The following is a 13,075-nucleotide window of genomic DNA, read 5'->3' as shown; positions in this document are numbered from 1 at the left end:
CGCTGTTACCTTGTTTTCTCGCCTGGAGAGCTGCTATCAATGTTTCTTTGTGGCGCCATCAGGTGACAGATAATTGAATTATAAGCAGTCAGTTATTAGAGGCGCTGTCATCGCTGTTGTCATGTGGTGCCCTCTAACGTCAGAGTAAGTGTTATGAGTTTCAAACTAAATGTCGGAAGTATATATTTAATACTAATAGTCGTAAAATTACTTACGGGAATTTAAAGGTTTGGCAGTAACTATTTGCTGGTTTGTAAATATTCGCCCTTGTCACCTCTATACTTCTCGTTATTCCCATATATTTTGTTGTCACTAAACCAGTGCAAAATAGGTTTAAGGATAATAAAAACAAAAATTTGATTATAGAATTTATTTGTCAATACAATTAAATAAAGAATAACTCCATAATTTTGACTATAATCTATAAGACAATATTCTAATTATCTGTTTAAATTTATTGATAATTTACATTATATTTACACTACCTCATGAGATTTTAAATTGGATATATATATATTGCTCATAAGTCATAAAAGCAGTTTATAAACAGTGAGTTAAATTTTTGATTCACTCTAGGAGTATATTACAACAATACTAATTGAATAATAATAATAATAATAAAAAAAATGAAGTCAACAAAAAAGGAATGCATAAAAGTATGTGTATATATAGTATAATATAATAACATTGGTCCTTATGTGCAAGTATTGCTTTAAAATATCATCTAGTAGTTTCTCTAAACTGTCTCAGGAAATAATTTATATATAAAACGACAGAAAATAGGGTTCTATATTATAATACAATATATATCTCAATATTCTATATCAAACAAAAAACCAACTAGGTTGAATCACGTTTTAAGCCACTACGTTTAAAGTAATACACATATCTTTTAGGACTATTTATAATTTTTGATATTCCTCAAACCACAACAAAGTTCTAGAACTGTTTGGTCAAAAAGTTATCACAAATTTTCAGGTAATTGATATGATAAGGTAAATTCGTCTTTAAGGTCCTTTAATAGAGCACATTTTTGTAAAGCTAAAGTGTTTAAACTTTATTGTGGTCATCAGATGCCAAAGTTTGTGGGTAGTCTTATAAAACATCGTTGTTTAATGACAAGATAGCTGCAACTGGACGGTAAACAGTATAGATATGCAAGATACTTTATGTGGTGTCAGAAAACTGTTCCAAATAAAAATATCTTGGTGTTTGTTTGGTCATCAGTTAACAATTTATCACACATGAAACGAAAAAACTGCTTGTTCTCTAATGTACTAAACCCGAACTGGGTGATCCTAAATTGTCAATTTCTCTTTGTGCCCTACTGATTTTACTCTTGTCCTTTGGCGTACCCTGTTCTCCAGTTTCCATAGCAAACATCTTCATTTTCTCTTTAAACGAGAGCTTCTCCGGTACTGGTGAATTATTTTGTTGGTTTTTCTGTTGCGCCTGCTCTTGAAGTCGCCTTGTTCTTGGGTCCCTATACACTTCCTGCGCCCCTATAACGCCTGGGGTAGCAATGGAAATGCCAGGAGCAGAGTCGGTCGGAGTTGTGGGCGATGCCAACATTGATTCAGCTTCGCGTATAAAGCTCTACAACACAAAATGAAAATTAATTATAACGAGAAACAACCTTATAAACAAAAAACTTACATTTGGATCTTCCCTTATGGTTTCCTCAAGCTGCAGATTGTTGGGCGCCGGTTGAGACACAGGGGTGGCTGATGTGTCAAAAGACACCCTTTTCGTGTTTTCCTTAGCCCTCATCGACATTACCGCAAAACTGGAGCCCCGCTCCGGTGGAGGCGGAGCTACTGTTTCAATCGGAGAATGCTGCTGATGGTTGTTGATATTGTTAGGCGTGCTATTGGTCGTTTGCGAAACTCCCGGTTTCAAAATAGAGGTAGGAGGAGCTTGTGACGGTTCCAGTTTGCTTGAAACTGTTGTCGCCGTAAGAGTGCTGATAACTGTCTGACTTGAGACGGCCTGAGGCAGATGAGGCGTCGGACTTTCCTAATTAAATATATATAATGTAATATATATATAATGTAATAAAAAATTCAATTCTACCTTCTCTGTGTCATCATCGTCTTGTTCGGCCTCCTCCATAGCCCTCCTTTGGAACTCCCTTTCCAGCTGCAACACTCTCAACTGTTCCTCCTGTTGCGTTGTCCTGTATGGTAATGAAAGTAGTTCTCTGATCTGTTGCTCTTGCCATTGTCGAGCCGCTTCCCTTCTCGCTTCTTGCTGTCGCTCCTGCTCTTCCCTTGCCCAAGGATCGCGTGGTGTTTTCGAATTAGAAACTCCACCGGCTGGATAGAAAGCCATTTTCGGAGGATCCTGTGAACTAGCCGAGTAGAGTGGATGGGTACTGACTGGTGGCAATTCAGGCGGTTCGTCCGCCTTTCGACCTGACGGTTTGGGGGCAACTGGCGGTGATTTGTACGTTGGGGAAGTCGGTGTATTAGCAGGATATTGCTGCTGGTATGATGCATTAGGAGAAACCTGGTAGTTTTGTTGGTACCCCTGAAAAATCAATCATTAATCACAACGAACAAACCTAAATAAGTAAAACGTTACCTGACTGAGACTGAGATTCTGCATACTCTGAGCGTTCTGTGCCATTTGTGCCCCGTATCCTTGCTGGTTGAAGTACTGCGTCTGCTGCTGTGCCGCATAATAGTTCGGACTGTTTGGCATGTGTTGCGGTGATTGCGGGTAGTTAGGCGACACCAATCTGTTCTGTCTCCGCCTTACTTCTTCACCCATCTCCGCCATTTTGGCTTGTCCCCTCATTTGTCGTTCTTCGTTCGTCATCATTTTCGTTGTGTCCTGCCGGATGTTGCCGCTGCTGGCGTAACGCATCATATCACCTTGATTCAGGGCGTGGTGTTTGAGCATGTCCTCACTCTTGGACGTTCGCATTTCGTTCTGGCGATTCATGTCGTCCGACACGCGGCTCTGTTGGATTTGAGCCTCGGAAATCCGCACGTTGTTTGCGCTGGGGTACCGCATTAGTTCTTCGTGACGGGAGTTTTGAGACTGTCTGAAGACGTCCTCGCGAAGCAGTCCTCCTCCCGTGTTGCTGTACCTTGTGTCCTCCTGTCTTTGACCGTTGGCGTTTATGTGGAGGGGCTGTTGTACGTTATTCGTGTAGTTGGGCGTGCTGGGAGTTGTTGGGCTGGGATAGGAATTGTTTTGCATTGCGTACTGGGGACTAAACGGCGGTTTGTCCTCATTCTTTCCATGGTAATTGGGATAGTTTTGATTCATGTACGCGGAATTGCCACCGTGATAGGTGTTGTAGTTTTGACCGTAGTTTTGGTTGTGATTGACACTGGGATAAGAGCCCGATCGCGCGTCATCATTGTGAAGTCGATGCGTGGCCGGGGGACTCTTCAAATTAGGTATTGACTGGTGAAGATTCGATCGTGACGCATTGGGAGCCACCGGTGGGGGGTAGTACGCAGAGGATGGCCGCTGCGAGTTGGCCACCGAGGACTGAAGGGAGTTTTGGGAACTCCTGAGGGCAGATGTTCTAAAAAAAAGATTTAACGTTATAACGATAAAAATGGACGTATAACATTAACGTACCTATCACCGAGATGTTGCGGACTAGGAATTTTGTTCCTGTAAACGCTTAAATTCTGATAGAACCCGCCGTCCTGCTGGTGGAGGTTGTGCGTAGACCGGCTTCTCATGTTAGCGCTTACAACTGGCGGTGCGCCTCCGTTCTGCATACTGCCAGGAGGTGGAGCGCCGTTGGTGTTGATACTATTATTGGACGACGTGCGGCTGTAGCCGGCGTTGAAGGCCTCGTGATTATTGGCACGAGGCTGTTGTTCCGAGTTCGGGGAGATATGGTGGAGGGCGGGCACCGATTTGGATGACGGGATGGTGCGCTCCGCGTCCACACGTGACGGAAGGTCTCGTTCAGACATTCGTCGCGGCCCTAAAGGAAATAATAAACAAGTTAGTTCACTTGCCTAATATTATAACAAGCTACGGGGTTGGAAATATTGAAGCTGAACATAGCACGTAAACTGGGTGTCTAAGAATCATAATTCCACGACTTAATAGGAACAAAAGTAAGTTATTTTCACTCAATTAAATCATGGAACATTACTAAACAATATAACGCAAAGCAATATAAATAAACCAATAAACAGGAGTAAAAAATCTACGGAAAGTAAACCAAAAAAAGTGTGCGCAACAGATTAATCGTAATCTTACGATTAAAAGCGCGAAGACGGTAATCCGTTAAGGCTGCTAACCTAGCGGGATTATCCGGATCTTCTTCAACGAAGTTAGCGCAGCTCCGAGTCTTCCTGGCGGACCTGGGCGAGTCGGAGCTGTTCTTGTACACCGGACAAGACTTCTTGGCGTAGCGGCAACACTTGCGTACGGTTTTACGAGTTTTAATGTCGGAACAGCTCTTCCATGTTTTGGGTAGATACTTTTTGCGAACGACGGTCACTTTGGGAGAGCCGTTGTGGTTTTCGTTGTTTCGAATTTTGGGGGTTCTGGCACTATTCCTTCGGACAATGTAGGATTCGGGAAACTTTTTTTGTTCGTATTTGTTTTGCAGTTGTGTTAACCTCTCTAAACTATCACATCGTACTAATTGACTATTAAATGATTTATTGATTTGTATAATTTCGCTATGCCTTCTACTGTTAGAGTTAAGCTTTGGCGCCTTTTGTATATTGGTGATGTTGTTAAGACACTCTATCTCATCAAGACGCTCTTTGCTATTCTTTAAAATACCCTTTAGTTTCAATTCGGTTGTAGGATTTTTGTCTACGGAACTGTTTAAGTCTTCTTTAGTTTCTTCAACTGGTTTGGTCCCTTCTTTAGGTGTAAAATCTATATTAAATATACAATTCCTAAATTGACACTTATGAGAAAAATCAACATCTATGGTCCTCTTTTTGTTTAAATTGTTATCTGAATTATACTTCGCTATAATAATCGGTCCACCCTGATCTATCTCATCCGTTTTATTTTTGGATTTCGGAGATAAGTTAGGCTCCGAACAGAATTTTTGTTTAATCTTCTTCAAGTTACTTTCGGAAGACTGATCTTCGAATTGGTTCTTGCTTTCATTATCTTTACTATTTAAAATCCTAATGTTATAATCACTTTTAGATTCAGATCCATTTAAGCTCCAATCTTGTAACAACTTAACTATTTCCAGTCTTTCATACTCTGATAATTTATCATTCAATTTTTCTTCACTAACGCTCTTACTCCTACTAGTAATATACATGCGTTTGTTCAACGCAGGTACACTGATTGCTTTGTTCTCATAATGCTTAATGTAATCAGGGCCGTATCGTATTTCAAATGGCGACTTCCAATTCTTTTGCTTATAAGAGGTGTCAGGATCCAACTGGCTTAGGTCCAAGTTAGACTCATGAACAGCGCTACAAATGCTACTGGTAGAGCTCGAAATGTCCTGCAACGAAGTGGAGGACAATCTGTGTTTGTACTTCTTCGCACCAATGCTCAGAAACTTGTCGGTGTCACTGATTTCGTCAATATCAAGAGCACTGTCGTGAATGTCAATCGAGTAACTTTTTTGCTGTATAAAGTTGGCTCGGGTTTTCCATGATTTCATAGGCTGGATTTCTTCCGGTTCTTCCTCCTCCACTTGATTCATGTTTATGCCCAATTCGTCATAAGTTAAAGTAACATTCTTAGGTGTCGGTTCAGAAAAATCAGTGACTTGCAAACTAAAAACTGGTTCGTCGCTCTCTATCTCTATACGAGGAATAGTGAACTTCCTTTTTTCGGTTTTGTACAGACTGTCATCGGAATTGAAGAAAACGTTGTTTTTAGGCTTTGTCGCCGGCGGCGTGAAGATCCTGTAATTTGTAACGCTGTGAAGAGACTCTTGGGACCCTTGAAAACCATACGGGTCGTAATAAAAATCCATGGCTGCGTGAGCAAATAGGAAAGACTTACTTTAAAACTAGCACTAAATTAGCAAATACATAAAAATACAACTGGCATTTACGGGTGTGTAATTAAATGTATACTTCCCACGATTGCGTCTGCATTTGCAGCACAATATCCTTACTAAATGTACAGAAATGTTTTGTAAAAAGGAAAATTACATAATAGTTAATCCCCATTGGATTGAAAATGTACATTTGCGAATCCATTGGGAAATTGATAAATTTTTTAAGGTCTAATATTTATATTATCCATACCTCTATGGGGTGTTGGACTGGGTTGCTGTAATAAAGTTGCCAATCCATGGTATACAGCTCCGCCCTTGGCCACCTCAAGCGTGACTATACTGCCAGTCCTGACGAGGAACTCGGCTGCCTTCTCCTGGGTAATTCCTAGCAAAGACTGACCATCCACAGACAATAATTGATCTCCAGCTGCCAGCCTGCCATCTCTGTCGGCTGCGCCTCCTGGCACCACCGATTTAATGTAAATTCCCAATCGCTCTTGACCTGCCCCCTTGGCCGCTACAATGGACAGACCCATTCCACCACCAGCTTTGTGAAGGCGTATGACTTGAACCTAACGCAAACAAAATTAGCCAGTTGAAAACAAAATCATCGTCAAACTGTCTTACCTCAGGTTGGGTGGTGCTAAGAGCAGACGGAGGTCGTGGCGCCGACATGTAAACCGTCCAGTGACCGGAACTGGTGGGTTGTGCGGCCAATCTGCAGAGTCCCGAAGCTTGAAGAGGGTGAAGGAAGTCCGCCAGACCTGGTGGCACTCCCTGGACCACGTCGCAACTAAAACCATCATCTGGCAAAAGTAATTGCAAAGCTGGCACTGGATCCTCGTAGAGTGTGACTTCTCTTCCTTCGGCTCGTGCCAATTCATCGGCGACGTTTTCGGCCGCCTTGGCTGCTTGTTCCAACATTGAGGGCGATGCTATTTTCTCTCCTGGTTCAGCTGTAGCAAATAAATATGTGGTTATAATGTCGAATGAGGTTAAAACAAGTTAGAGTTACCTTTGTATTGCATGAGAAGTGCTCCAAGCTGCATCGAGTTCAATTTGAAGCAAGCCGACGACAGATTCGCCAAATCCTCGGGCGTGTATTTCGGTGATTGCAATAAATGGGCACATTGCACTATTTTTGCCAGATGACATTCAGCGGCAAGTTCGAGGCCCTGAGACTCGGCCCAGGCCTGCAGATTTCTCAGTCTGTTGAAAAGTTTGTTGCCAAAATTGCGAGTGCAAAGATTGCTATTGCTGATGACGTTTGACAACGACTTAGCCGAGATCCAATGGAAGAGCTGGCTAAAAAGCTGAATGGTTAGGGCTGCGTTCACTCGGCATTTTCGTAAGAGATTCATTGCTCCGCTGAGTATGTTGATCACCTCTCTCGGATGGTCGTCACCTATAATTAGCCAGACATGAGTGAAATTCGTTGCTACTTGAGGAAACTGATATATTAATAGAGTTACAAAAATAACGTGGACTGCCTTAATGAAAACTATTTATGCCTTAACGGAATTCATCCTTGAAACTCACCTGTCACGCTCATCAAATAGTTCATGGCCGCGTTGAGTTCGTCCGTCAGACAGGCGACCAAATTCTTGAACGCCAACTGCACGGCGTCGGCCAACGTGTCCTGCGCCTGCAAACTGAACGCACTTACGTGCCTATCGGACTTCAAGAAGTGCAACAGTTCGCTGGCATTTGCCAACCAGAAGGCTTGCGAACTGCTTTCGGTGCTTCTGTCCTGTACCGTGTGTCTGACGAGCATGGCGGCATGCTGCAGCAACAGCGTGAGCTTGTGCGCCCGCTCTGTGGGCGTCAGCTCGGGCCGGTAGTGGGTCGAGGCGCGATACCGGGCGCACAGGTACAACGTGAAGGCGGGCGCCAGCCGGAAGGTGGGCGTCGTCACGTCGAGGTGTGTGATGACACGTGCCAGGAACTGCTCCTGCGGCTCCTCGGGGAACTCGAGGACCGCCGGCAGGATAGGGTCTTGACCACGTGGGAATCTGTCGATGCCGCTCAATCTGAAAGTCAATCATTAAGTCAGACATTGCTTTATTTTCGAAGAATATAGAGGGAGGTAGTGCTTCAGTAAATGTGTTTAGGATTGTACTGTGGGAAACGACTATTGGACAGAAAATTGTGTATATTCTTCAAGTGTTCTAAGTATTAGAAATAATAATAATAATAATATATTTAATTGAATATTGAATAGTCTACATCTAACAACTACAAATAAAATATAGCTAAAAGCAGCTAGCCATTCCGTCACCTACCTGTTCTCCGACGACGAGCCCAAAGATCTATTGTCTTCTCGTGCACCACTCGCTGTCGAAATAGTTTCAACGTTTCCCTCTAAATCGAACGTGGTTTCAATGTTTTCTCGTGACGTGTCTGTGGGGCTTAAAGCTCGAGGTGATCGGCTGCGTTCAAAAAAGGCGAAAATAAAAAACATAGGCAAAAAAATGTTTACAATATGGCAAAATAAAAATAATAATAAAAGGAAGGAATATAAAACTGCTGCCGTATACACTCATGCAAACATGAAAAACGTCTTAGAGCAAAACTAACTACACACATAAACATTAAAATGTAAATATCATAAACAAGTTGTGCTCGAATTGAGACGGTAATTAGTTTTGCTCATTTTACTAAAACGAGTGATGCAAAAGATTAAAAGTGTTACCTTTCATAAATCCTCGCATTGTCGATATTGGTCAAGGGATATCGGGTCCGTTCTTCCTGTGCCGGATCCAAGAACTTGTACGTGTTGCTGTGGCCGAACTTGACGAGGCTGCCATGGGTAAGGATGGTCGTTTGGTGTATCCTTTGGCCGTTGACATATGTATGGGCGTCTGCATGACACGGCGTCAGAGACGTCACCCCTTCGGTGTTGGTGATGACGCAGTGACGGGGCTGAATGTGGGGGCCGTAGAGCTGTAAAGCGATTCCGTTCGCAGAACCCACCTGTAAAAATTACATTGATTAGCTATATTAAGTGTTAATCAGTTAGTTAGTAACAAACCACGAAATCGTAGGATTTCATTTGGACTTCTAATTGTGATTTGATGAGTAAACTGTTTATAAGTTATAAATTGTGCCCGTGTTTTTAAAATGTGTCGGATTTTATCGTGCTATGATAAATTTCGCAACAACAACATTAACACTGACAGTGAACGGTTTTATCATCTGTTCTGTGGCTCCTCTATTGGATATGAATTAATTACCAAACTGCGTTATCACGTCAAATAATTTGTCATTAAGCCGATACGATACGAACAGTTAACCCAAATCTAGACCGCACGTATTAGTTAATATTTACTGAGTATCCAAACAATTATCTGAAAGCAATTAACAGAAACATGCCCTTCAGTAATAATCATAAAACTAATGCACCGTAAGTATTTCCTTAAGAGCCCAACACATGGGAAAACATCGAAAGACGTCATACTTAGGAAACGTTACGTAAAAATGGGCACTGAAGGGCCTTTGAAGTGAGTCGTTCAACGAATATTAATGCATTCATTCAAGATGTATTTTGTAAACAGATCAACATAACCATTCAGCCGAGTATTATTAGACTTATAAATTTAAATTCCTCCAAAACATTCTTCTTGGTAAATATAAACGCTCCGAGTTGCCGCTATTTCTATACCGCAGACTTGGAAGGGGGTGCGTCGTAAAATCGAAACAAAATGTCATCTAGAACTCGTATAATTCGAAGCTTCGAAATAACGAGAGGATATAAATGTATAGCAATAAAGTATCATGTTGGGAAGGCATTAATTGTTGTAGGCAATCAAAACAAAATGAATATTGAGCTTTTTATGAGACTAGACAATATTAATGATGTGTTATTGGTGAACTTAGTCACACTGGGAATATTAGACGACGGAATGGGACAATTTATGATACCGTTTATTAAGTTAGTAAGTAATATTGTCAATAATTGAAAAGTAATGAAAAATGAAAACTTGTTACGATTTATTTTTTTTAGAATGAAATTATTATTAAAACATATTATCCTTCAAACATGATAATGAATGGAGGTTACTTCTTTTCTATTTTAGTATTTTGTTTGACGAACTGAAAAACGCTCATTTATTAAAGAAATATGAAAACTATTTTATACAATGTAACTAATATTATTAAAATATACTACTTTTTATTTTAGTAAAACAATATGAATGGTGATTGTTGACTTCTTTTTGAGTCACTGAAAAGACTCCACTTGACAAAGAAATATAAAAACTGAGTGGTTACTGTTAAAATATATATAAACAAAATATTCTTCAAATTTGTCAATGTAACAAAGTGAGGACTGCTTTCATTTTTAATATATTACCAGTAACTGAAAAGAGCCCACTTGACAAAGAAATATGAAAACTTAGTAGTTACTGTTAAAATATATTTTTATACAATGTTACTATTATTAAAATAAATTATTACTCAAATTTTTAAGTGTAACAATGTGAATTGTGGTGACAGCCATTTTTCGTATATTATCAGTAACAGAACAAGTTCACTTGACAAAGAAATATACAAATTTAGTGGTCACTTTTAAAATATATCTTTTATATAATGTAAATATTATTGAAACAAATTATTCTTCAAATTTGTCAGTGAAACAATGTGAACTGTGGTGACTGCCTTCATTTTTAGTATATTTTCAGTAACTGAAGAGCCCACTTGACAAAGAAATATGAAAACTTATTGGTTATGGCTAAAATATATTTTTAAACAACGTTACTATTATTAAAACAAATTATTCTTCAAATTTGTCAGTGTAACAATGTGAACAGTGGAGACTGCTTTCATTTTTAGTATATTTTCAGTAACTGAAGAGCCCACTTGACAAAGAAATATGAAAACTTAGTGGTTACTGTTAAAATGTATTTTTATACAATGTTACCATTATTAAAACAAATTATTACTCAAATTTTTCAGTGTAACAATATGAATTGTGGTGACAGCCATTTTTTCGTATAATGTCAGTAACTGAACAAGTTCACTTGACAAAGAAATGTGTAAATTTAGTGGTCACTGTTAAAATATATCTTTTATATAATGTAAATATTATTGAAACAAACTATTCTTCAAATTTGTCAGTGAAACAATGTGAACAGTGGTGACTGCTTTCATTTTTAGTATATTATCAATAACTGAAAAGAACCCACTTGACAAAGAAATATGAAAACTTAGTGGTTACTGTTAAAATGTATTTTTATACAATGTTACCATTATTAAAACAAATTATTACTCAAATTTTTCAGTGTAACAATATGAATTGTGGTGACAGCCATTTTTTCGTATATTGTCAGTAACTGAACAAGTTCACTTGATAAAGAAATGTGTAAATTTAGTGGTCACTGTTAAAATATATCTTTTATATAATGTAAATATTATTGAAACAAACTATTCTTCAAATTTGTCAGTGAAACAATGTGAACAGTGGTGACTGCTTTCATTTTTAGTATATTATCAATAACTGAAAAGAACCCACTTGACAAAGAAATATGAAAACTTAGTGGTTATGGCTAAAATATATTTTTAAACAATGTTACTATTATTAAAACAAATTATTCTTCAAATTTGTCAGTGTAACAATGTGAACAGTGGAGACTGCTTTCATTTTTAGTATATTTTCAGTAACTGAAGAGCCCACTTGACAAAGAAATATGAAAACTTAGTGGTTACTGTTAAAATGTATTTTTATACAACGTTACCATTATTAAAACAAATTATTACTCAAATTTTTCAGTGTAACAATATGAATTGTGGTGACAGCCATTTTTTCGTATAATGTCAGTAACTGAACAAGTTCACTTGACAAAGAAATGTGTAAATTTAGTGGCCACTGTTAAAATATATCTTTTATATAATGTAAATATTATTGAAACAAACTATTCTTCAAATTTGTCAGTGAAACAATGTGAACAGTGGTGACTGCTTTCATTTTTAGTATATTATCAATAACTGAAAAGAACCCACTTGACAAAGAAATATGAAAACTTAGTGGTTACTGTTAAAATGTATTTTTATACAATGTTACCATTATTAAAACAAATTATTACTCAAATTTTTCAGTGTAACAATATGAATTGTGGTGACAGCCATTTTTTCGTATATTGTCAGTAACTGAACAAGTTCACTTGATAAAGAAATGTGTAAATTTAGTGGTCACTGTTAAAATATATCTTTTATATAATGTAAATATTATTGAAACAAACTATTCTTCAAATTTGTCAGTGAAACAATGTGAACAGTGGTGACTGCTTTCATTTTTAGTATATTATCAATAACTGAAAAGAACCCACTTGACAAAGAAATATGAAAACTTAGTGGTTATGGCTAAAATATATTTTTAAACAATGTTACTATTATTAAAACAAATTATTCTTCAAATTTGTCAGTGTAACAATGTGAACAGTGGAGACTGCTTTCATTTTTAGTATATTTTCAGTAACTGAAGAGCCCACTTGACAAAGAAATATGAAAACTTAGTGGTTACTGTTAAAATGTATTTTTATACAATGTTACCATTATTAAAACAAATTATTACTCAAATTTTTCAGTGTAACAATATGAATTGTGGTGACAGCCATTTTTTCGTATAATGTCAGTAACTGAACAAGTTCACTTGACAAAGAAATGTGTAAATTTAGTGGCCACTGTTAAAATATATCTTTTATATAATGTAAATATTATTGAAACAAACTATTCTTCAAATTTGTCAGTGAAACAATGTGAACAGTGGTGACTGCTTTCATTTTTAGTATATTATCAATAACTGAAAAGAACCCACTTGACAAAGAAATATGAAAACTTAGTGGTTATGGCTAAAATATATTTTTAAACAATGTTACTATTATTAAAACAAATTATTCTTCAAATTTGTCAGTGAAACAATGTGAACAGTGGTGACTGCTTTCATTTTTAGTATATTATCAATAACTGAAAAGAACCCACTTGACAAAGAAATATGAAAACTTACTGGATACTGTTAAAATATATTTTTATACAATGTTACCATTATTAAAACAAATTATTAATCAAAATATTCAGTGTAACAATGTGAATTGTTACACTGAAAATTGTGAA

General features: G+C 38.0%; 1 protein-coding gene across 4 annotated transcripts in view; it reads right to left on the bottom strand.

Moving 5' to 3' along the window:
• Positions 1-434: 434 nt before the first annotated feature.
• Positions 435-13,075, bottom strand: part of LOC109605080 (afadin) — a 101,427-nt gene continuing 88,786 nt past the window's right edge. For 3 of the 4 annotated variants that reach the window (XM_049966793.1, XM_049966794.1, XM_049966795.1), the window contains exons 8-18: positions 8,661-8,941; positions 8,251-8,397; positions 7,508-7,998; positions 6,984-7,373; positions 6,596-6,924; positions 6,219-6,540; positions 3,598-3,955; positions 2,584-3,541; positions 2,074-2,529; positions 1,657-2,016; positions 435-1,596 (exon numbers count right to left, since the gene is read on the bottom strand). In XM_049966793.1, coding sequence (XP_049822750.1) covers positions 1,270-1,596; positions 1,657-2,016; positions 2,074-2,529; positions 2,584-3,541; positions 3,598-3,955; positions 6,219-6,540; positions 6,596-6,924; positions 6,984-7,373; positions 7,508-7,998; positions 8,251-8,397; positions 8,661-8,941 — 4,419 coding nt within the window. In that variant the 3' untranslated portion in view covers positions 435-1,269. Of the gene's footprint in view, positions 1,597-1,656; positions 2,017-2,073; positions 2,530-2,583; positions 3,542-3,597; positions 3,956-4,236; positions 5,944-6,218; positions 6,541-6,595; positions 6,925-6,983; positions 7,374-7,507; positions 7,999-8,250; positions 8,398-8,660; positions 8,942-13,075 lie in introns of all 4 variants that reach the window. The other variant, XM_049966796.1, reaches the window with a different exon arrangement.

The sequence above is a fragment of the Aethina tumida genome, chromosome 4, assembly GCF_024364675.1.
Source record: "Aethina tumida isolate Nest 87 chromosome 4, icAetTumi1.1, whole genome shotgun sequence".
Taxonomy (NCBI): Eukaryota; Metazoa; Arthropoda; class Insecta; order Coleoptera; family Nitidulidae; genus Aethina; species Aethina tumida.
This window is presented reverse-complemented; position numbering and strand designations above follow the sequence as displayed.